At 31.1% G+C, this 26,110-nt stretch overlaps 2 protein-coding genes across 10 annotated transcripts in view; one reads left to right on the forward strand and one right to left on the reverse strand.

Annotated features, from left to right (window-relative positions):
* Positions 1–15,370, reverse strand: part of LOC139513882 (zinc finger MYND domain-containing protein 11-like) — a 29,869-nt gene extending 14,499 nt beyond the window's left edge. The window contains exons 1-7 of one of the 3 annotated variants that reach the window (XM_071302815.1): positions 15,264–15,370; positions 12,166–12,455; positions 11,161–11,301; positions 6,235–6,291; positions 4,276–4,353; positions 3,764–3,947; positions 8–69 (exon numbers count right to left, since the gene is read on the reverse strand). In XM_071302815.1, coding sequence (XP_071158916.1) covers positions 8–69; positions 3,764–3,947; positions 4,276–4,353; positions 6,235–6,291; positions 11,161–11,301; positions 12,166–12,447 — 804 coding nt within the window. In that variant the 5' untranslated portion in view covers positions 12,448–12,455; positions 15,264–15,370. Of the gene's footprint in view, positions 1–7; positions 70–3,763; positions 3,948–4,275; positions 4,354–6,234; positions 6,292–11,160; positions 11,302–12,165; positions 12,456–15,246 lie in introns of all 3 variants that reach the window. The other 2 variants (XM_071302816.1, XM_071302817.1) reach the window with 2 other exon arrangements.
* LOC139513884 (formimidoyltransferase-cyclodeaminase-like) overlaps positions 15,349–26,110 on the forward strand; it is a 35,639-nt gene continuing 24,877 nt past the window's right edge. For 3 of the 7 annotated variants that reach the window (XM_071302822.1, XM_071302824.1, XM_071302823.1), the window contains exons 1-5: positions 15,366–15,535; positions 21,257–21,440; positions 22,994–23,122; positions 23,605–23,693; positions 24,142–24,321. In XM_071302822.1, the coding sequence (XP_071158923.1) occupies positions 15,482–15,535; positions 21,257–21,440; positions 22,994–23,122; positions 23,605–23,693; positions 24,142–24,321 (636 nt within the window). In that variant the 5' untranslated portion in view covers positions 15,366–15,481. Of the gene's footprint in view, positions 15,536–21,256; positions 21,441–22,379; positions 22,409–22,993; positions 23,123–23,604; positions 23,694–24,141; positions 24,322–24,826; positions 24,854–26,110 lie in introns of those variants that run through there. The other 4 variants (XM_071302818.1, XM_071302819.1, XM_071302821.1 and 1 more) reach the window with 4 other exon arrangements.

Consider the following 26,110-nt stretch of genomic DNA (forward strand, 5'->3'; position numbering starts at 1 on the left):
ATTTTACCTCATGTTCACAATCTTTTGCCATTATTCTTGCCAATTCAGCAATGCCACCTTTGTATTCATCTGTAAAAGAATTTGTCTGAAATTAGTCTAAAATCATTGTTATTGTGGAGAAATCAGTATTTCTACATGTAAAACACAACTGTATCAAAGAAATAAATTTACTTTTTTTGTTTCTAATTTTGAACCATGTAACCTGAAACTGGTAATGAGGTCTAATTTGCCATCCATATAGCATGCATTGCGGTACAAAAGTTGCATTTTTTTACATATATTTATTACCTGTACCAAATTAGGAATGTGAAACATGTTATCCATTTGTTTTATGTGTTTGAGATTTTGATTTTGCCATTTGGTTCCAGAATTTCCCATTTAATTTTTCCTCGTAGTTTGGTATTTTTGTTATTTTACTTTTTACACATGTATATTACCTCCATATATTAAGTGTGTATTGTGATATATAAGTTGTGTGTATTACATCCATATATTAATTGTGTATTGTGATATACAAGTTGTGTGTTTTACCTCCATATATTAAGTGTGTATTGTGGTATATAAGTTATGTATATTACCTCCATATATTAACTGTGTATTGTGGTATATAAGTTGTGTATATTACCTCCATATATAAGATGTGTATTGTGATATATAAGTTGTGTGTATTACATCATATATTAATTGTGTATTGTGGTATATAAGTTATGTATATTACCTCCATATATTAAATGTGTATTGTGGTATATAAGTTGTGTATATTACCTCCATATATTAAATGTGTATTGTGATATATAAGTTATGAATATTACCTCCATATATTAAATGTGTATTGTGGTATATAAGTTGTGTGTTACCGCCATACATTAAATGTGTATTGTGGTATATAAGTTGTGTGTATTACCACCATACATTAAATGTGTATTGTGATATATAAGTTGTGTATATTACCTCCATATATTAAATGTGTATTGTGTTAAATAAGTTGTGTATATTACCTCCATATATTAAATGTGTATTGTGGTATATAAGTTGTGTGTATTACCTCCATACATTAAATGTGTATTGTGGTATATAAGTTGTGTGTATTACCTCCATACATTAAATGTGTATTGTGATATACAAGTTGTGTGTTTTACCTCCATATATTAAGTGTGTATTGTGGTATATAAGTTATGTATATTACCTCCATATATTAACTGTGTATTGTGGTATATAAGTTGTGTATATTACCTCCATATATTAACTGTGTATTGTGGTATATAAGTTGTGTATATTACCTCCATATATAAGATGTGTATTGTGATATATAAGTTGTGTGTATTACATCATATATTAATTGTGTATTGTGTTATATAAGTTGTGTATATTACCTCCATATATTAAGTGTGTATTGTGGTATATAAGTTATGTATATTACCTCCATATATTAAATGTGTATTGTGGTATATAAGTTGTGTATATAACCTCCATATATTAAATGTGTATTGTGATATATAAGTTATGAATATTACCTCCATATATTAAATGTGTATTGTGGTATATAAGTTGTGTGTTACCGCCATACATTAAATGTGTATTGTGGTATATAAGTTGTGTGTATTACCACCATACATTAAATGTGTATTGTGATATATAAGTTGTGTATATTACCTCCATATATTAAATGTGTATTGTGATAAATAAGTTGTGTATATTACCTCCATATATTAAATGTGTATTGTGGTATATAAGTTGTGTGTATTACCTCCATACATTAAATGTGTATTGTGGTATATAAGTTGTGTGTATTACCTCCATACATTAAATGTGTATTGTGATATAAAAGTTGTGTGTTTTACCTCCATATATTAAGTGTGTATTGTGGTATATAAGTTATGTATATTACCTCCATATATTAACTGTGTATTGTGGTATATAAGTTGTGTATATTACCTCCATATAGTAACTGTGTATTGTGGTATATAAGTTGTGTATATTACCTCCATATATAAGATGTGTATTGTGATATATAAGTTGTGTGTATTACATCATATATTAATTGTGTATTGTGGTATATAAGTTGTGTATATTACCTCCATATATTAAGTGTGTATTGTGGTATATAAGTTATGTATATTACCTCCATATATTAAATGTGTATTGTGGTATATAAGTTGTGTATATTACCTCCATATATTAAATGTGTATTGTGATATATAAGTTATGAATATTACCTCCATATATTAAATGTGTATTGTGGTATATAAGTTGTGTGTTACCGCCATACATTAAATGTGTATTGTGGTATATAAGTTGTGTGCATTACCACCATACATTAAATGTGTATTGTGATATATAAGTTGTGTATATTACCTCCATATATTAAATGTGTATTGTGATAAATAAGTTGTGTATATTACCTCCATATATTAAATGTGTATTGTGGTATATAAGTTGTGTGTATTACCTCCATACATTAAATGTGTATTGCATACCTGTCAACCTGTGACGATGAAAATGCAGGTCATGACCTGCATTGAAGAATCAAATCTCAGGTCATAACGCGTACAAACTTTTTCGAGCTGAATTTCAGTATTTATGGTACATTTTCTTATAATGTATATCAAAGATACCAAAACATCAATGCATGTTCACTTGGTTAAGTCATTTTGAATCTTATTTATTATTATTTCATTTCACTTTTAAAGATTTTTATTAACTTGTGTATCACAGTCTTATGTCCTTTACTCTTTGTCTTCATCTAAAATTTATTTTTCAAATGTAATTTTAAATGAGACTACTAGAATTTACACATACCATGTAGAGGTATTTCAATGTATGAACATTTATCTCTCAAATGACAAGGAAATTAGACTATGATAAAATATAGTAATACAGTTAAAGGAAGTATAAATGTAAAAAATAATTTTCAACTTTTTTTTTAAAAATTGTATAAAGGTATAAAAATAATGAAAAGTTATTTTTCAATATGTATTTGAATTTTATATTATTATGATTTAATCTTTTTCACCCATACAACGTAAATATAAAGAATAATTTTGAATGGTGACAAATAAGGGGAAGTAACTCTTAGTTGAAATATCTTTGTGAAACAACACGGCAATTTATCTACGACCTAAAGCTAATGTAATTGGTGTTAATCAACAGTGTGTTTGACACCAAAGCTGTCAAGTGAAGCCATGCACTTAATGGGTCACTTAATTTGACAGTTTACATGGCTAGATGAACTGCATGTTCATGGAAGAATTACGAATTCGCCGGTATTTCAAAGGAATATTACTTATGTCATGAAAATCAATCTCAAGGCTAAGAAATACGGGTGAAATCGGGTCATTTTCGGAATTTCCGGGTTATTTCAATGACCCGGCGGGTGATCCGGGTGATCCCTCAGAATTGTGAAAATCTCGGGTCACACCCGCAGAATCCGGGTCAGTTGACAGGTATGGTATTGTGGTTATATAAGTTGTGTGTATTACCTCCATACATTAAATGTGTATTGTGATATACAAGTTGTGTGTTTTACCTCCATATATTAAGTGTGTATTGTGGTATATAAGTTATGTATATTACCTCCATATATTAACTGTGTATTGTGGTATATAAGTTGTGTATATTACCTCCATATATTAAATATGTATTATGGTACACAAGTTGTGTATAGTACCTCCTTATATTAAGTGTGTATTGTGATATACAAGTTGTGTGTATTACCTCCATATATATTTAGTGTTGATTGTGGTACATAAGTTGTGTGTATTACCTCCATATATTAAGTGTGTATTGTGATATATAAGTTGTGTGTCTGCTAGGAACTCTTCCAGACTTCTATATTTGTGATTGTTGACTTTATTTTCTATTGTATTTAAGTCACTATGTTTAAAGACAAAGAATTCAGAGTAATTCACTTCTTCTTCTCTGTGGCCTATCTTGTGTAGTTCTCTTGTCTGAAATAGAACACAAAGAAAATACTTACAATGCTAAATCAAATACACATAAGGTGTTCATCAAAAAGGAAATATACAATTTAATTTTAGATTTTAGAAAATATATTTTGAAGATAATTAATTACCAGCTCCTTTATTAAGAAATCGATTAATCAACATGAAATTAGAATCAAAGAAGAATTGGAATAAATAGAACTCAAAAAAACTTTTGACACAAGAATATGTATCGCCTATTTAAAGTTAAAAAAAAAGCTAGAGTTAAGAATTCTTTTGAAATTAAAGGGGACAAAGTTTATCTTCTCTTATATCTCATAGTACACATTCTTACCTTTTCTTTCATTCTCATAACAGTATAACTCAGCAGTGTGTTTAACATCTTTCTTTTTAACTTTCTTACTCTTCCAGCCTAAAATATGTAAAACAAATAAGATTTAATCTACGGGTTCCCAGAAGCCTGTACTGTTTGTTCACTTAAAGCATGCATTGTAATGGCTACTAATCATACTTCAAAGCCTGTATGGTATAGTGTCTATTCATAGTTTTAAAAATAAACAAAGTTACAAACAACACATGAATATGTGCGTATGTAATGCCATTTCCTAAATAAATAAAAGACAATAATGTACAAATTATGTTCACGATAGGTCAAATTTAGTCCAATAATTGAACAATTAAACAGATTCCTGAACAGTGAGTTTTGCTTGTAATCAAAACCTGAAAATACAATAAATCATTACGTACCTAATCTATCAAAGGTATGATGGCAACTAGAAAGTCAAACATTTAAGGAAACAAGTCACATGGTATTGCAAAATCAGATAATGCTTGATGCCATAGAATATTTGAGGATTTGAAAACATGTCAAATCATTCACATGGTAGAAAGTAAAATCTACTGAACTCCAAGGAAAATTCAAAACGGAAAGTCCTTAAGGGCAGAAATTGATGAAGCTTGATGTATTATGAAGCTACCTCTTGCAGCTGCTGAGCAAAAAGGTAACACGAAAAGTACCAGGGACAGACAGTGATTATTAAGAATACATCCTTAAGAGAAAAAAAATCCTGAATCCTGCCTGTATATATGTGTCCATTTATATATATTGTGATTAAATTAATGCATAATTCCTATAACTACAAAGAAATAAAAAAAAAAAAATTTGTAACAAGTAACGTGAATAATTTTAACTAGACTATTTGTTTGTACATTGACATATAAAAAGAAAATGTGGTATGATTGCCAATAAGACAACTCTAAACAAAAGACCAAAATGACACAAAAATTAACAACTATAGGTCACCGTACAGCCTTCTTTTTTAAAACAGAAAATAAATAGCTGGATAATATATGTTATAAAAATGTCCATTAATATAATATAGTCACATGCAAACTATTACATTAAATAAATAAAGCAAATAAAAAACTGTAAAAAGCCACTGTCATTTACTGGTTATAATTTTTTAAGCAAAAGAGCTGGTTGTTATATAAGCAAATTTATATATCCATAGCTTTATATATATACACATGCTATAAACTTGATATAAGTACATTATCAGACGGGTATGAAAATTTTTTTCCTAGCATTTAATAACAATTGAAAAAGTGACAATCCTAGTCAATTAAGATTGGAGTCAAGTGTACCCGCATGAGCAGGTTGGAACTCACAACCTCAGTCTTCACTGGCTAGTGATTACAGTAGTAATTACTTAAACTACTCGGCCACCAAGGCCCTAACTAGCCAACTGTACTCATCAGTTGAAGTGACGTCACCATATACAATGTATAAACATGTACAAACTTGTGTGAATTTTACATGCTGTTTGAAATGGTTAATACTGACCCATCAATCAATCAAGCTTTAATTAAGAAGTCAGTTCATAGTGATAGGGAGGACAAACACAACTAGTTTGACCATACTTTAGTAGCTTCCACCAATTTACTTCATTTGGTTTGCTTTTAGTTTAAGAATTTCTTACAGATATTTGTATAACTTTAAAAAAAATTTCAACCCATGTCCCAACTCATGGAGTGATTTAAAACTTAAATATTATTTATGGTTTGAGATTGCAACATGACAACTGTCAGATTTAGAGCTATTCCTTGTGTGTTGTTGGCTAGAATAATTACAGGATTTAACAAGAACTCTTCTAGTCATTATCACAAGAAATAAATTTGACCAGGGAAATCCAGTCTAAAAATATCTATCCCTTGACAACAGTGTTCTCCCATCCCACTCCTATGTGTAATCCCAGCATGCATCACCATGTCACATGACCACCTAAATATGTACCTCATCAAATAAGTAGAGAGTTTGTAAACTTTCACCACTGTAACTTGCCTCTAGTTCCTTGTGATTTAATAAAGGTCAAAGGTTATTATAATACTATAAGTAACAATAAGTAAAGATTAAGTAATAAAATATTTGACAGCTTATTTACTGTTGAGTAGTTTTCAGTTTGGAATGAGCTGCAATAGCTGTACTTAGTACTTTGAAAGGTCTTATAACACTAACATTTATAAGATATCCTTTAGAAGAATCTATTTGGATGCCTTTAAGGAAAAGTTAAGATAAAAAGATTTCTACAAATTAGTAAAATTAGAAAATAAGGACTCCATGGAGATATAACTTTAAACTGACAAAAGTATGTGTGTACTCTTGGTTAAGACAGTATTAAAAAAGTGAACAAATTTCCCTAGTTTGTCACCATGACACTTAAGACTGTATCTATGAATTCCATTGGCAGCAGCAGGGGCTGCAGAATCAATGCATGAACACATAGAAGTAAAGATTTAATTGTCAATCAAGTAGCTCGGGTCCCTAAATGTTCATTCGACAACAGATTTTTCCAAAAAGCAAACTGTCTTATCAAATTCAGAACAATTAACTGCCCTTTTAAAAGATTAAGATACACTTTAAAACACAAGTTGTAATTGGATATTCAATTTTTCAACAGGTTACCTTCATTGTTTTCACTACCATAAGAGATTACATTTATAAGTGCACGTGGTAACTTCATAGTTATTTTACATTATATTTACAAATTAACTACTGTCAAATGAAATATTTGTAAAACCTGAAGCTTAAAAATATGCTTGGTAGAGAATATAATTATATATAATCATTTAATGACATTTTGATGAATTATTTAAACATGATGAAACTAGAGGCTCTTAAGAGCCTGTGTCGCTCACCTTGGTCAATGTGCATATTAAACAAAGACACAGATGGATTCATGACAAAATTGTGTTTTGGTGATGGTGATGTGTTTGTAGATCTTACTTAACTGAATATTCTTGCTTCTTACAATTATCTCAATTTATAATGAACTTGGCCCATTAGTAAAAGAGGAAAATATTTTGTTAAAATTTACAAAATTTACAAAATTATTAAAAATTGACTATAAAGGGCAATAACTCCTTAAGGGGTCAACTGACCTTTTTCGTCATGGTGACTTATTTGTGGATCTTACTTTGCTGAACATTATTGCTGTTTACAGTTTATCTCTATCTATAATAATATTCAAGATAATAACCAAAAACAGCAAAATTTCCTTCAAAATTTCCAATTCAGGGGTAGCAACCCAACAAACAGTTGTCGGATTCATCCGTCTTGGTTGGTTGGCTGGGTCATTGCACACATTTTTTAAACTAGATACCTCAATGATGATTAAGGCCAAGTATGGTTAAATTTGGAACAGTAGTTTTAGAGAGGAAGATTTTGGTAAAAGATTAGAAAAAATTAGGAAAAATTGGTAAAAAATGACTATAAAGGGCGATAACTCCTTAAGGGGTCAACTGACCATTTTAGTCATAGCAACTTATTTGTAGATCTTACTTTGCTGAATATTATTGATGTTTACAGTTTATCTCTACCTATTGTAATATTCAAGATAATAGCCAAAAAAAGGTATAATTTCCTTAAAATTGCCAATTCAGGGGCAGCAACCCAACAACTGGTTGTCCAATTCGTCTGAAAATTTCAGGGCAGATATATCTTTACCTGATAAACAATTTTACCCCCTTGTCAGATTTGCTCTAAATGCTTTGGTTTCAGAGTTATAAGCCAAATTCTACATTTTACCCCTATGTTCTATTTTTAGCCATGGCGGCCATCTTGGTTGGTTGGCCGAGTCACGCCACACATTTTTAAAACTATATACCCCAATGTTGATTGTTGCCAAGTTTGGGTTCAAGGAAAAGATTTTTGTAAAAGCTAACGACGACGGACGATGACGATAACGGACGCAAAGTGATGAGAAAAGCTCACTTGGCCCTTTGGGCCAGGTGAGCTAACAACACATCATCAAAAGCAATCATCAGATAAAATAATTTCATAATTTAATATTATAAGGAAGCTATAATAATACAGCAATAATTGTAAATAGAGTGAGGAAGTCACATGACTCATGCAATATGTCTAACTGTTGGTATAGGGGAAGAACTATGAACGCAGTGTTATCTATACATAGCTATAGAATATACATGTCACAATTCTACATATAAAACTAAAGCTTAATGAAATAAGTCCATAGCAGATATACTAGGAAATAAATTCCATACTCTAAAAATGAACATATGATAATGAAGATTAAAAGAGGTTCATGTTACCATAGAATAAAATACATTGAATGTCTTATGTTAAGTATTGGATAAATTCGTTTTATTTTGGATAAAGGTCTTTTAATGTTAAAGTCAATTCTAAAATTGAAAAATATATGTAAAATCTCAGTTCAATTTTCAAATTGTAATTATTGACTTAGAAGAGCGATGCTTCAATACAAAACATGGTAAATTATCTGCTGTGTGACTTCTGGCATGAACAATTATCATAAAGAGCTTGTGAATGGAAGTTTATTGGACTACATATAAATCAAATCTTTTTCTCCCATTTTCTCCCTCAGAATGAGATGGATACACAGGAAATAAAGAATATACTAAAAAAAGAACATATTTAGCAAGCAAAGAATTGTGTGCTTCATATTTCTGGACATTTTAATCTGCAAAATCAAAGCAGTGAATTTTAAATAATCCCAAACACAAAAAAAAAATGTCAAAACAAACTTTAAATAGAACTAAATACAGCATGAAGTAAAAGCTATAACAAGGTTAGACGAGAAATGTTACCTGTTTTTCCTGTCGGTAGAAATATATAGAAAGCTACATGAAAGTTTATACATCAATAAGGTATATACATTTGTGTTGCATCTACCACATTGTACTTATTATTAATGGGTCCTAACTTTTATTGCAGCAATTGTCAGAAACCAAATTCAGTGGCCAGTATAAACACTTTGAGTGCACTGATTAACAAACTTTTGACAACATAGCAACTCTTATTTTAATCCCGTTATAAGAACTGTACACCCATTTATTTGATGTTTTTTTAAGCTGACTACAGATTGATTGTAGATTATAGAGTAAGGGCTAATTTATCATTTGTAAATATTCATCAAACCTTATAACTAATGTTGTAGATTTCATGCTGCAATAGTTTGGTGGATTTATATGTGTGGAATGACAAACAAGTAACACTGTAAACTATATAGCTACGGCTCACTAATTATACCCTGCTTCAAAAGTAAACTGGTTGATGAACGAGGAATTACAAATCATTTAACACAGTAAAGCATGTTCCCATTATGTCTGATAAAAACCAGGTGCTCTGCAGGGGGAAGCTTTATACGACCGCAGGAGTCGAACCCTGAACAGTTGGGGCAAGTATGGTCACAACATTCAAGCTTGATACAGCTCTGAATTTGGATTGTGATCAAATTTTTGACATAATATGAGTTTCTGACACAAAACAAATGTCAAGATCTTACAAATCTATTGCACAATATTGTGCAATTAAAGATTTCTGATTTTAACTTTTCAAAAATTTGGAATTTGAGAAATTTTAAGAAAATAAAATTGAAAACAACTACCACCCCCCCCTTTTTTTTTGCAATTAGTCCAAAACCTGACATTTCTTTATACATAATATACAAGTAGTGTAAGGGAGGTAAATCCAAACATATCCAACATTGTATGTAAAATGTTTTAGAATTACCTCCCTTATACTGCTTTTAAATTGTATTAATTGTCCATTGACCAGAAATACGTAGTTTTTCCCCTTTGTTGCCCCTAATTGTGGTATGGTATCATGGTATGGAAAGAGATTCATACACTAAAACATAAGTTATTGTTGGAAAACTACAAAAAAGATTATTTTGGGCCCCCTTTTTGGCCCCTAATTTCTAAACTATTGGGACCATAACCCCCAAAATCAATCCCAATCTTCCTTTAGTGTTATTGACCTTCTTGTTAAAATTTATAGAGATGCATACACTTAAACACAAGCTATTGTCTGTAACCTAGAAAAATGCTTCATTTTTGCCCTTTTTTTGCCCCTTTTTCCTGCATATTCGGGAAAATTAACCCCAAACTGAATCCCAGCTTTTCCCTGTGTTTTATGGAAACTTGTGGTACGATGTCAGAGAGATCAATACAGTTACACACAAGTTATTGTCTTGAAACTAGAAAAATGCTTGTTTTTGGCCCCTTTTTGGCCCTTAACTTATAGACTGTTTGCTTAATAACCCCTTAAAATACATCCCAACCTTCTACTTATGGTATTAAACATTGATGGTACAATTTCAGAACAACTGAAATACTAATACACAATTTTTTGTCCTGAAACTAGATAAATGCTGTTTTTGGCCCTTTTGGGCCCTTAATTTCTAAACCTTTGGGACCATAACCCCCAAAATCAATCCAAAGTTTCCTTTTAAGGTTATAAACATTGTTTTAAAATTTTATTGATTTCTTTTCACTTATTCAAAAGTAATTATCCAGAAACATCTGTCTTCGGACGACGCTGACACAGCCGACGTGATAATAATATACTACAAATTTTTTTTTAATTTTTGCGGTCGTATAAAAATGCAGGTTTCTCTTATTTGAAGTTCCCCAAAAAAATATGATGAATTAATTTCATGGGACGTACAGACCGACAGACATAAAATGGCATACTCCCCCTCTTTTGGAGTAAGGGTGTAATAATAAATAATATACCATTCTATATCTAATTAATTTGATCTCAGCTGAAAAGTACAGGTTTTTTCTTGATGTTTGCCAGATCCATCAAACAGTATATGTTGACAGATTGACTATGGTATACTATGATAATTCATGTCTATAAGGGGTCTTTGATAATCTATGGACCAGAAATACCTACCCTGCATATAGTACAAGTAAATGTTGGTCCAGTCCATTCTTCTTTGGTACAGCTTGGATGGAATACTCTCCAGCAATCTGAACAAGGTAGCACTTCTCCTACATTATGGCAGCCAAAACAGTACCAATCATGGTCCCCTTTCTGTAATGTAAAGATAATATTACATTATGGTAGCCATATGGCATGACACTGACTGGATATTAATACATTGTCATTGCATGACATTGACTGGATATAATACATTGTCATTGCATGACATTGACTGGATATAATACATTGTCATTGCATGACATTGACTGGATATTAATACATTGTCATTGCATGACATTGACTGGATATTAAAACATTGTCATTGCATGACATTGACTGGATATTAATATATAATTAATATATCCTGTCAATGTCATGCAATGACAATGTATTAATATCCAGTCAGTGTCATTCCATGACAATGTATTAATATCGTTGACAACACTAATATTAATACATTATCATGGCATGACATTGACTGGATATTAATACATTATCATTGCATGACATTGACTGGATATTAATACATTATCATGGCATGACATTGACTTGATATTAATTATAAATACATAATTATTAATGAAGAATGATCACTTGACTGCACTTTTTGGGTTTTACCTATGAAAGGTAGAGATAAACCTTAGAAGATATTCCACATGGTACAGTATGTTTGCAGCATCCTTATTCTAACATTGCCCTCTGATTGTTTGAATAAAATACCAATCATATTATACTGAATTTCTCATCTATCTTATCATGAAGAGAAAAAAATCCTAACAGTTTATTTCCATTAAACATGATGTTTTTTCTTGGGGGTTATATTTCTTCGAGCGACACATGAATATTTTTAGAAGAGATCAGCCAAAGGGAGACTTATGATTGACTTCTAAAAAGACATGAATCTGTAAATAATACTGTTAGTTCATCCAAATCTGCAGCCCCATTGACCATGATAACTTATATAATAATAAATACCACTAGTTCCCCCTCATCTGGAATCCTATATCCCTCCTGCTCTATTCCAGTCTTGTTTCCTTTTTTACCCAATGTTGTATAGGAGATTACAAGTCCATCTTTGCATGTATATTGTAGCTGTTTTTCTGTCTCCGCTGGTTTTGTGTCATACACACGGGTCATGTACTTTTGGATTCGATCAAGGTTAGGAATCTGTTTTTGTTGTCGAATGTAACGAATAGCATGAACTAAGGCTTTGGCTTTCACTACAGAGGAATGTCTTCTTTTTACTGGTCTCACCATCTTTAAAGCTAAAAATAGACAAAAAATGCTAACAAGTAAAAAAAAAAAAGAAATATATTTCATACTAATTTTGTTCATCATGTTCATGTTTATACAAAATTTGTACATCTATTTGCCTACACTGTTCAGGCAACATTGTCTGAATTATTGTCAAGCAAATAAAGATTGAATTTAATCAATTTTTTGTCTCATTAAAGGGAGATTATCCATTGATTGTATTTTGTCTTTATTAAGACAATCTTTAATTGATTGATTGTCATGAATTATTTTTCCTTGGAGATTATAGAAATTAATATTTTGGAAGATAATTAAAGAGTCTTTTATTCTATAAATACTAAATGGAGAATGTGTCCACGAGACACAGATGATGCTCCTGCTTAATTATCATATGACGTCAGTTACATGCAAAATCATGGAACACATCATTTTCAAACACATTATGCAACATCTTGAAAAATATGACATATTAGTCGATTACCAACACGGCTTCAGACAGAAAAGATCATGCGAATCTCAATTAGTAACAACAATTGAAGATATCGCAAAACATCTAGATAAAAAAGAGCAAGTGGATATGCTAATATTAGATTTCAGCAAAGCATTTGATGTAGTGCCTCACATACGGCTTCTGCGGAAACTAGAGCACTATGGAATAAATGGCAAAATAATAGAATGGGTAAAGGCCTGGCTCACACAACGACAGCAGTGTGTAGCAGTTGAAGGCGAAACATCTACAAATGCCTTTGTAAAATCAGGAGTACCCCAAGGTACAGTTTTAGGTCCATTGATGTTTCTTTTGTACATCAATGATATTGGGGATGACATCAAGTCAAAGTTGCGTCTCTTTGCAGATGACAGCCTATTATACCTAGCAATAGACTGCAAAGATGACTGTAACCAACTACAAAAAGATCTAGATAAATTGATTGACTGGGCATCTAAATGGCAGATGAAATTTAATGCTTCAAAATGTTATGTTCTAAGAATAACCAACAAGAAAAAACCTATATTACATAACTATCATATGCATGGCCAAGTTTTAGAAAATGTAAGCCAAAACCCATATTTAGGAGTTCAGTTTACCAACAATCTGAAATGGGATATACACATCAATAACATCACGGCAAAGGCAAATAAATCATTAGGCTTTCTGAGGAGAAACATCGGCAAATTCCCAGAAGAAATTAAGAAAAGAGCATATCAAGCCATTGTCAGACCAAACGTTGAATATGCAAGCAGTGCATGGGATCCATATCAAGAAAACCACATCAAACAGATAGAAATGGTGCAAAGAAGATCAGCACGTTTCATCAAACATCAATACAGCAGAGAACCGGGGTCAGTTACTAGTCTACTGAAGGAGCTAAAACTACCATCATTAGAAATAAGACGGAAAATAAAAAGGCTTTGCTTGTTTCACAAAGCTTTACATAAAAAGATAGCCATAAATATACCAGATTATGTAGAACAACAAGGCAGGACAACACGGCAATACCACCGAAGCAAATTTAGAAACCTTCAAACTTCAACAAACACCTACAAATACAGCTTCTTTCCACGTACCATCAAAGACTGGAATACTCTACCAATAAGACTGTTAAATATAGAAGATGCAGAGGCATTCAAGAACAGCCTCACATCTTATTTAACAGAGTAGTCACGCAACAAACATTTGATTTTAATTTCACATGTAAATACGTTTTTAATGAGCACCATATTGAATGACCAAATTAGTACTTGCGTGATGGGTCTTAGACCCTTTGCATTTCAACGATATAGATGTAGATGTAGATGAAGATAACTTCAAGTTATAAATATACATAACTAAAGAACGGTAAAAGTGACACTACCCAAATTTGTACTTGATCTGAGTTTTGTGGTACATTTTAATAAGCATTGTGTATAAATTTCATTTGTAACATTTGGTAAAGTCAAACTAAGTTTGAGAATGGAAACAAAAAAATCAGAAATTTTCCATTTGAAAAGGGACATAACTCTTTCATAACGTTTAAAGTGACACCACCAAAATTTGAACTTGATCTGTGTTTGGTAGTAAAAAGAAATGTGTATACATTGTAAGTTACATAACATTTGGTAAAGGCAAACTAAAGTTAAAGAATATGCATTGGATGCAATAATAAGTATCCAGTAATGGCAGATAAATAGCAATAGGGTGTATAGTCCAAATAATTATGACGTCTTGAAATAGCCTTTCAAGACGTCATAATTATTTGGACTATAGGGTGTATAGCTATTGCATGTTGGTTGTCTGCATTTTCTGTTGCTTTATTAGCTTTAATTTTGCTTATTAATCAGTTAATTGCTATAATTTGCTGTGCTTGATACCAATATTTATGCAATGATGTGCTCACTGTTCTTTGTGTTTTTTGTCTAATGCTTATCATATATGTGCATGTCGGATAAAAGCTTTACAGAACAGTGCTTATGTTGTATTGTTATTTATATACCCGACTTAACATAAATCTTGTATGCTGTGCAGATTACTGTATCTTTAGAGATGGAGCTGAATTCATATTAAGGGAAAGCATGTGCAATTCCCCCACTTGAGATTATATCGTTAAGTGCAATTGTCACTATTTTTCAGCACCAGTTTTTGCTATGCAGCTAAAGAATATGAATCAATACTGAACGAGGAGGAAGCACATTAAGCACTAAGAAGGGGTTATTGCAATTAACGATTTTATGCATCCTTTGCTGACATAATCAAATTTTATACTACTATACAAAATATACTGATTTGAATGCATTCAGCTTCTGACTTTCAGATAAAATATTTACATGGGATGTTTACTTACTTCGAGAAGATGGTGTCCTGTGTAAAACGTATTAACAGCAATTTATGCAACGTCATAGATTTTTGTAAAATAGTACGCATAAATTCCTGACGTTTTCTCATGTAAACCGGAAGTGAATACCTGTGCGGATGGCAACAAGTACGCTCAGGTAGATTAAGACATGCTTTGAACTTTGTAAAATCAATAAAGTCTACGTACAGAGATAAGAACAACTGAAGATGCCAAGAATAGTGGAATGTGTCCCCAATTTCTCCGAAGGTCGTTGCAAAGAGGTATACAGGAAGTAGTTTTGCAGACACTTGATCAGTAAATTCCTAAAATAATGATAAAATTCGTCTGCAACAGATTAAAATTCCAATTAATTATGTTGAATCATGCACGCATTAGACAAATGTCTGTCATGTCCGGACTTATTTTGAAATGTATTTTGTTGATAGATGCATGGAATTTGAATCTCGTCTTGCAAACATCCATGGCATTGACTTAGAGTAGAGTCTTGTGCACAAATCTGTCAAAAAACTTGTGCATAAATAGATTCTTATTCATGATTTTTTTTTTTAATTGCTGATTTTTAGAAGTTGTACTTCAGTTTAAAAGCACACATATTTGTTAATTAAAAAAGTGGAGATGATTAGCATTGAGAACATGTACACTACACATAGACCAAATGATGAGATTGTAAACAAATATAATGCAGCCTTCAACAATGAGCAAAACTCTTTATAATTTAAGCTTTTAATGGCATATGTATGTATACAATGTATGTTCCGTATCTCCCTCCTTCAGTAGGAGCACCACCATGGGTTATGGTGTAAAAAGGAAGACATTTAACACACTGCATCGGTACAGATTTAATGTGAGCATTTGCCTATCCAGTCTCCCAGCCTGGCCGTGACGGGTCAAAAAAAAGAAAAAATATTTGTGAAACAGTTTGAAAGAGAAAAGTAATGGCATGATTTATGCTGGAAAAGAATTATAAATATATCAATTGAGGGGGATAGGACCTTTATCATGACTGTGATCGGGTGTTTTTAGGCTCAGGATTTTGGGATTCATGACCCTTTCAGGATCTGGGATTTCTTTTTTTGGAATTTTTGGATTTAAATTTATTTACATTTGAGGCCTCAGGATTTAGTGTTTTTAAGCCTGGGATTTCGGATCAGGACCCCTGCTATCCCTCCCCTAATAGAGTTAGGATAGTTTTGATTTTATTAAGGTGGTACCTAACACTACAGGGAGATAACTCTGTAAAGTCAGCTAAACGTTTTAATTACGTTGTGTTGTATTAAAAGGGAATATTAAGCTTCTTAATGATCAAAATTTGTGCTTGTAAAACTGCTATATAACCAGTGTATATTTTCTGACAAAACGGTTGGTTCAAAATTTTTTTAATTTTTACATTTTTGTTGAAGGGTCAAAGTAAATACTTTGTTAGAATTTTATTAAAATTAGACGAGACAAATTAATTTTAGTGAAAGTGTTAGGTACCACCTTAAAAAGAATTACAGATACAATGCTAGATAAAATTTTAGGAAATTTGGATATGCTTTTCCAATAGTTAGATTCAGCCATTAAAAAATATTTGACGATAGCAGAATATTTTATTATTACTGAAAGATCCTGAAATTATGAAACTGTGCAGGGATTATATATACTTTGAGTAGATAATACTGATATCAAAAGAAAGTACTGCCATTGCTTCTCCCAGATCTACCTTAACTCATTGAATCTTTAAAAATAATCATTTCAATAAGAATTGAAATGTGACATTCATGTAGTAAGCATGTTGTGTACTTAGAGTTACTTACTTATCTAAAAAAAGTTGTGTGGAGTGATTATCTATGTATGAACATGATGTAGATGTCATATTAATAGATCAGAACTTTCTCTAGATAAGGCACACATTGTAAGTTTTAATAGATAATCACAAATCTAAATATGTTAAAGATGAAGACCAAAATAATAGAATGTGTACCAAATTGCTCTGTTGGAAAAAATAAGGAGGTATGACAAAGTCTACTATATATGTAACTATGTCTATCAATAATTATTTCTTGAGGATTAAGTTCACAAAACTGTAGGTAATAGAAAACTGTGGATTCATTTATGTGGGTTTCAATTTTTATACGACCGCAAAATTTAAAAACATTTTGGTCGTATATATTGGTATCACGTTGGCGTCGTCGTCGTCGTCCGAATACTTTTAGTTTTCGCACTCTAACTTTAGTAGAAGTGAATAGAAATCTATGAAACTTTAACACAAGGTTTATGACCACAAAAGGAAGGTTGGGATTAATTTTTAGAGTTTTGGTCCCAACATTTTAGGAATTAGGGGCCAAAAAGGGCCCAAATAAGCATTTTCTTGGTTTTCGCACTATAACTTTAGTTTAAGTAAATAGAAATCTATGAAATTTTGACACAAGGTTTATGACCACAAAAGGAAGGTTGGGATTGATTTTGGGAGTTTTAGTTCAAACCGTGTAGGAATTAGGGACCAAAAAATGGCCCAAATAAGCATTATTCTTGGTTTTCGCAAAATAACTTTAGTTTAAGTAAATAGAAATCAATGAAATTTAAACAGAAGGTTTAAATGACCACAAAAGGAAGGTTGGGATTGATTTTGGGAGTTGAGGGCTAAACAGTTTAGGAATTAAGGGCCAAAAAGGGGCCCCAGTAAGCATAATTCTTGGTTTTCCCACAATAACTTTAGTATAAGTAAATAGAAATCTATGAAATTTAAACACAAGGTTTATGATCACTAAAGGAAGGTTGGGTTTGATTTTGGGAGTTTTGGTCCCAACAGTTTAGGAATAAGGGGCCCAAAGGGTCCAAAATTGAACTTTGTTTGATTTCATCAAAAATTGAATAATTGGGGTTTTTTGATATGCCGAATCTAACTGTGTATGAAGATTCTTATTTTTGGTCCCGTTTTTCAAATTGGTCTATATTAAGGTCCAAAGGGTCCAAAATTAAACTTAGTTTGATTTTAACAAAAATTGAATCCTTGAGGTTCTTTGATATGCTGAATCTAAAAATGTACTTAGATTTTTGATTATTGGCCCAGTTTTCAAGTTGGTCCAAATCGGGGTCCAAAATTAAACTTTGTTTGATTTCATCAAAAATTGAATAATTGGGGTTCTTTGATATGCCAAATCTAACTGTGTATGTACATTGTAGTTTCTTTAATTTTTAGTCCCGTTTTCAAATTGGTCTAGATTAAAGACCAAAGGGTCCAAAATTAAACTAAGTTTGATTTTAACAAAAATTGAATTCTTGGGCTTTTTTGATATGCTGAATCTAAACATGTACTTAGATTTTTGATTATGGGCCCAGTTTTTAAGTTGGTTCAAAACAGGATCCAAAATTATTATATTAAGTATTGTGCAATAGCAAGAAATTTTCAATTGCACAGTATTCAGCAATAGCAAGAAATCTTCAATTGCACAGTATTGCGCACTAGCAAGAAATTTTCAATTGCACAGTATTGTGCAATAGCAAGAAATCTTCAATTGCAGAGTATTGTGCAATAGCAAATTTTTTCAATTGCACAGTATTGCGCAAAAGCAAGAAATATCTAATTGCACAATATTGTGCAATAGCAAGACATTTTCAATTGATTGGAGTTATCTTTCTTTGTCCAGAATAGTAGTTGATTCAACTTAAATCATTGTTTTATACAATAAACAATGTATATTCACTTTTACTACCAACTGATATATTAAAACAATCTTTACCATTCAGTGATAACAAGCACCTTTTGTTACATTTTAATATTTTATGATGTATTTAAATGAGTAGTTATTGTTTCAAACTCCATTAGCAATTTGAATTGAGATCAGTTTTGGAAAAAGAGAAAGGGGGATGTGAAAAAGAAATGGGGGGGGGGGTTAAATTTTTCTCATTTCAGATTTCATAAATAAAAAAAAAAATTCTTCAAACATTTTTTTGAGAGGATTAATATTCAACAGCATAGTGAATTGCTCAAAGGCAAACAAAATATTTTAAGTGCATTAGACCACATTCATTCTGTGTCCGAAACCTATGCTGTATCAACTATTTAATCACAATCCAAATTTAGAGCTGAATCCAGCTTGAATGTTGTGTCCATACTTGCCCCAACTGTTCAGGGTTCAACCTCTGCAGTCGTATAAAGCTGCGCCCTACGGAGCATCTGGTTGTAGATTGAGGTCAGGAAAACTTGCATTTTCATGGACATTTGATTTAGTGGTTTTACCAATTTTTGCATTCAAAGCCTATTAAATTATTTTTGATTTGTTGAAAATTTGAATTAGTGGATCACTTGTACAAAAATGTATCCATGAAACCCTAGACAAGTGGTATGCACTAATAATTAATAAGTATTAAAGTCATAAGAAACCTCAAATTGAAAAAAAATTATGCATATATTTTTTGTATAACCATGATAACTCAGTGGATAGTTTTCATTATAAAACTTGTGTGCATATACTTTTTTCTGAAGAAAATTCTTTAATTTGTCCATATTTAGAAGAAGTTTACTTTATTTTCATTGCTTCCTTCCAGGAAGCAATTCCCTGACATATTTTCTGTATGCAAAGAGACCTCAGTGTGACCCATCTCGTAAAAATCCATGGATCGCAATACGCATGGATGTCCTTAAAATAAACTATTATCTGATTGTACATGTTAAACACATGATCAAAGCCATGCTTTTTTGTTGATTGTTGACAAACAGGTGACAATCTTTAAACTTCGGCTTCAAAACACGAACTTTAATTACCTGCCATATTTTCACAACAACACTGACCGATTGAAAAAAAAATGACGATTATACGAAATTTATTCGAAAAAATGATAAAATCGTGCACAGAAGACTTTTAGTTTATGATGTTTGTATGCATTGGTTCAAGAATTGGAATAACATTATTTTTCACCGGTCACTGGTTTCTTATGACTTTAACTTGAACGAATGTTCATTTTCGTTTATCAGAAAAATGAAATATTGAAAATGAATGGCTGGCATTTTATTAGAGGAGTAGGTCCAGTAGTGAGTAGGACTCCTTTTTTTGCCCCAAAATATAGCACTTTTACAAAACTGTTAAAATGTAAATTTTTGGTGATTTATTGGAAAGTAGAATGCTTCTGCTACATAAATATTAGCTGTTTTTGACAAAAACAATGCCTGTATTAGGTGTTAGCCCCATTGAGTCATGCTAAATTACTGAAATTGTCACAATTTAAGCATTTTAGTTAAATTTTAGACGGTTTCCCTCTTGAATGAAAGAGGTTGCATTTGTGTTTCATTCTTAATATTAAAATTCTTAATATTAAAATGTGAGTTGTATTTGATGATAATACATAACATATATAAAGGTTGAGGATGAACACGGATGCAGACACTTTTATTTTTGACAAAAACCATCTGAACAGTGACATTTTTGGCATATTTGATAGATTTTTCATATTTAAGCCTGAATCAGAGCGTCTTTAATGATTAAATCTGTTAAAATCTGTCACAAAAACAAATTGAATCAACTGAAATACAATATAGACACTTTAGTGTATAAAAAGTGTCCAAAATCTTTCATCAGATGAACCTGAAATTTGAGACCAAAATTGGAGTTACCTACTCCTTTAGTAACATTTGATCAGAGTACAAATACGTCTCATGAATTAATCTAATATAGGGACAACATTGATTTGTACCTTCACTAATTTAAAATGCAGTAGGCTATAACAGTGAATTTTGAGTACTGAAGGGGTGGTAATTATTTGAAGGTTGATGAATGTTTAGTATATCATTATGTGAGCTTGTTTGTAGTACCTCTAGTTTACAGCCTTAGTTATTTGATTATTTACCCTTCTGAAGTAGTTATGCAAGTAGATGAGGGATTGTTAAGGTATATTTTGCTTCACTCTTGTTGTTTTGGTTGCTCTCTCAATTGAAGTTCCTCCTCTCATATCTGTGTAATTCTATAATGTACCTCTATAGGATGATGATTTCTTTTATTTAGGCTGTTGAAGGCATTGCCAATGCTATAGCCAGTACTGATGGATGTAATTTACTGGATGTGGACCCAGGAGTGTCTACTAACAGGACAGTTTACACTTTTGTTGGTCCACCAGAAGCAGTTGTCCTTGGAGCCCTGAACGCTGCCAGAGCTGCATATACATATATAGATATGAGGACACATACAGGTAATACATATACATATACAGATATGAGGACACATACAGGTAATACATATACATATATAGATATGAAGACACATACAGGTAATACATATACATATATAGATATGAGGACCCATACAGGTAATACATATACATATATAGATATGAGGACCCATACAGGTAATACATATACATATATAGATATGAGGACCCATACAGGTAATACATATACATATATAGATATGAGGACACATACAGGTAATACATATACATATATAGATATGAGGACACATACAGGTAATACATATACATATATAGATATGAGGACACATACAGGTAATACATATACATATATAGATATGAGGACACATACAGGTAATACATATACATATAACAGTCTATTATTTGAACTTGGAATTATTTTTAACTATGGAATTTGCTTGATTTCTTGTTACTGAAATTTTTAATAAATTCCATGATTATTCTGTACTGAAATGTTCTGTGCTGCGCACAACACTTTCTATTACAAAGAAAATAGTATATTTTCAATAGAATGTACTGTGCCGCGCACAACACTATCTAACCAAAATACATTGTATGGAAAGTGTTATTAACTGCTAAAAAGATCATAATACAAAATAAACATGGAATTTATAAAAAAAAAATTAAACACAAGAAATTATACGAATTCCATAATTAAAAATAATTCCAAGTTCAAATAATAGCCTGTTATATATAGATATGAGGACACATACAGGTAATAAACAGAATAAAGTTATAGATATGAGGACACATACAGGTAATAAACAGAATATATAGATATGAGGACACATACAGGTAATAAACAGAATATATAGATATGAGGACACATACAGGTAATACATATACATATATAGATATGAGGACACATACAGGTAATACATATACATATATAGATATGAGGACACATACAGGTAATACATATACATATATAGATATGAGGACACATACAGGTAATAAACATATATAGATATGAGGACACATACAGGTAATAAACAGAATAAAGTTAAACAGTTAGCAGTCAATCAAATGCATGACTTTTCTCATGGTACTTTCTTATACTGTCTATTTCTTAAAGAATTTAGGTGATATGTGTCTAGATGGGATTAAAAAAAAGATAGAATGTATTACTCTGAACCATGTACTCAGTTTAATTACTATTGATATCAGTATAAAGAAATAGGTTGTAGTTATCTACTAATTATCAATCTGAAATTAAACAACAAGATAGATAACCATACATTTCACCATTGAGCAGACAGAAAATGTAGCCATGTTTGTGAGAGCTCAACTATTCCTTTTACCTGGGACAGTGGTGTAACAGCAGCACACCATAAGAATGTTTCCCTATAGATCAAAGAATCAAAGCTGCCAACCCCTCACTCTTTATTGACTGGAAACAAGTAACTAACAAGGGAAAGTATTTGCATAAAATTAAATTTTATGAGGTGAATAAGATTCATTGCTCATCAAATTGGTTGCTATACAAAGTGATGTTCAATAAATCTATCTATGTATTTTGTTTGTTTTGTAAATAGGAGAACATCCAAGAATGGGTGCCATGGATGTGTGTCCATTTATTCCAGTCCAGAATGTAACGATGGAAGAATGTGCCATGTGTGCGAAAGAATTCGGAGAAAAACTAGCACTAGATCTTGATGTACCAGGTAATTTAAAACAAGGAGTTTGATGAAAAACTAGCATTATAGCTTGATGTATCAGAAAATTAGAAATAATAGTCTTTAGATTGATGTACCAGATATTTATTATCAAATAGTTATACAAAAAATTGCACATAAGCTTGACGTACTAAGTAATTTAAAACAAAAAGTTTGAAGAACTACTAGTCTATTACTGATAACCATCATAAATGAAGTTTTTTCATCTTGCCCGAGATAAAAGTCTTAGTTTACATGTCTGTCTGTCAGGTTTTATCTGACCTTGACCTTGTATCCATCATGATACTCAGATATGCATGTGAAATTTGTTACTAGGCATTAAACATTATATATCAATCAATCCATCTGATTAATTCAGTATTATTTTTGTGAAGAAATCTTAATCTTAAAATAATCTTTGCCAGTTTTCCAATAAACCTATTTATAAGTTTTGTTACTGCTCTAACTAATTTACTGGATTGTTTTTTTAGTTTATTTATATGCTGAAGCTACAGAAATAGAATCAAGAAAAAAATTATCCAGCATTAGAAGTGGGGAATATGAAGGATTACCAGAAAAGGTTAGAAAGTTGATAAAATATTATTCAGCATTAGAAGTTGGGTATATTAAATATACTCATTATAATGGAAGAAACAAATAATATCCAGAATAAAAAATGAACGGTCAATAGAAAAGTTGAACAAAAAAACTAGACAGCAATAAAAACAATTTTTTTGTATCTTCCTTAAAAGAGGGACGAAAGATACCAAAGGGACAGTCAAACTCATTAATTAAAAATAAACTGACAACTAAAGAATAAACAACACAAACCCCACCAAAAACTAGGGGTGATAAAGCATTATATATAGAATAGTTTTTTGAAATTGCTTGTTCTAACTTCTAGGATAATTCTATAACTCACAGTTAATATGCCTGAAATCATTGAATTCACTGGAGAATATCTAACAAGATTTACATGCTATACACATAACATTGATCATCTGTAATCAAGGCTATATTATTTATAGATTCTACAAGATGAATGGAAACCAGACTTTGGTCCTGCAGAATTTAACCCTAGATGGGGAGCTACTGTGACCGGAGCAAGGAATTTTCTGGTAGCCTATAATATCAATGTTCTATCAACCAAGGAACAAGCACACAGGATAGCACTGAATATCAGAGAACAAGGCAGAGGAGAAGAGCAGGTTAGTTATCTCCCTTTGTCAGAGTGCTCTCCCTTGTATATTGGTTATTGTGTGTTGGCTTTTTGTACATGGTCAATGTTTTATTTTTTCTACATCACACTATTCTTACTTTCTTAAACTTCTTTTATATTGATACGCTTATTAAAAGACAGAAACACGAGAAATGATATTTACCCCAAATGTCATGGTATATAAATAGTATTATATTATATAAATGTTATAAGTGAATAAGTCGAGATTGCAGTGTAGCCAATCAGATTAACATATTATAATGAAACATACATCTAATGTAAATATTAATCAATGAAGGACAGACCATACTTTCTAATATCAAATTTGCTTATATTTGATTCTTGTAGAAATATTTTAAACAAATTTGTCTTTACAATATTTTGTAATTAGCATTGTGTATTTGTGTAGCATAGTGTATTATCATAGCATTTTGTATTTTTGTTTCATTGTGTATTATCATTGTATTGTGTATTATATCATTGTTTATTTTTAGACGTATGGAACAGGGTTTAATAACGAGGTATGCTCACCTTCACTGTTAGCAGTTGAAATACTAACGTTTTCTCACATAAACAGATATTAGACTAATATATTCTTGCATTTTTTCTGAATTTCTAATGTTTTCTCTATTTAAAACGTTGGCAGAATTTACCTGCAGGTTTTTTTGAAACTTATGTTTTTTTTCTCTCACATAAACCAGAGTTAAATAAAATTACCTGCAGTTTTTTTGTTTCGTCTGTGACTAGAATAGTGAAGTGCAAGACATAGGGATTACTGGCAACTACAGCATAAACTATTGATTCATTTTATCAGATAGAAGTCCTGCTTTTTACATGTTATGTAAATGCCATATGTTACAAAATTCCTGTTTGTGTATACTTTTATACCCCTTTGCCTCCATATTACAGACTTTTGATATAGATTCAATCATTATATACAATCAGGTGACACATTTCAGCCTGTTCTCTCTTGTTGATACTGATGTTTTATCAAGTAAACAGTTCTAACATCTTTAAATCTGCAGGTTTTGTTTGTAGAATTTGTTATCATCAACTTTAACTAAGATATAAGATGTTAATTCATATGTCTTGTATGTATGCTAGCTACTCACAAGCTTGATAAAGATGAATCAAAGATAAATACCATTATATATCATTTAAAGTCAAATTTTCTACATATGTTTATAGATTGATTTTCTCGCTTAAGGGGGCTCGCGGGTCTAAATCAAAATTTTTATTTAATATAGGATTTCTCTATATTTTTCTATAAATAAACTTTATCTTATACTTAATAGAAAAATGAAATAAAAAAATGGGGTCACCGTTCATTAGCATATATTTTTGGTAATGTCTTTTTTTTCTGTTGAACTAAGAGGAGAAATAGTGGTAATATCGAAAAAAAAAGAACTAAATTACAGAAATCGCTTAAATTTTACAATTATTTAGTTTATGTACAGCTTATTCGAAAACAACAATAAAAAATATAGGTCACCGATGAGTTGAACAAGATATTTCAATTTTAATGCCAAAAAATGGCATTTTTTGCACCAAAGGGAGATAATTTGGAGCTTTTTCAATGATTACTACATTTTAAAAGTCACCTGGAGCCAACATGTATTGATTTTTTGGAATGATTTTTGTACCATATGATAAAGTAACAACTACTTAAGGTAATTAATAAAATTTGTAATGAAAATTAAATGTTGTTTTTTTTTCTCGAAAATCTGATACCCGCGAGCCTCCTTAAGCTGGTACTGTGAAAGTGAGAAAGCAATCGA

This window comes from Mytilus edulis, chromosome 2, assembly GCF_963676685.1.
Source record: "Mytilus edulis chromosome 2, xbMytEdul2.2, whole genome shotgun sequence".
Taxonomy (NCBI): Eukaryota; Metazoa; Mollusca; class Bivalvia; order Mytilida; family Mytilidae; genus Mytilus; species Mytilus edulis.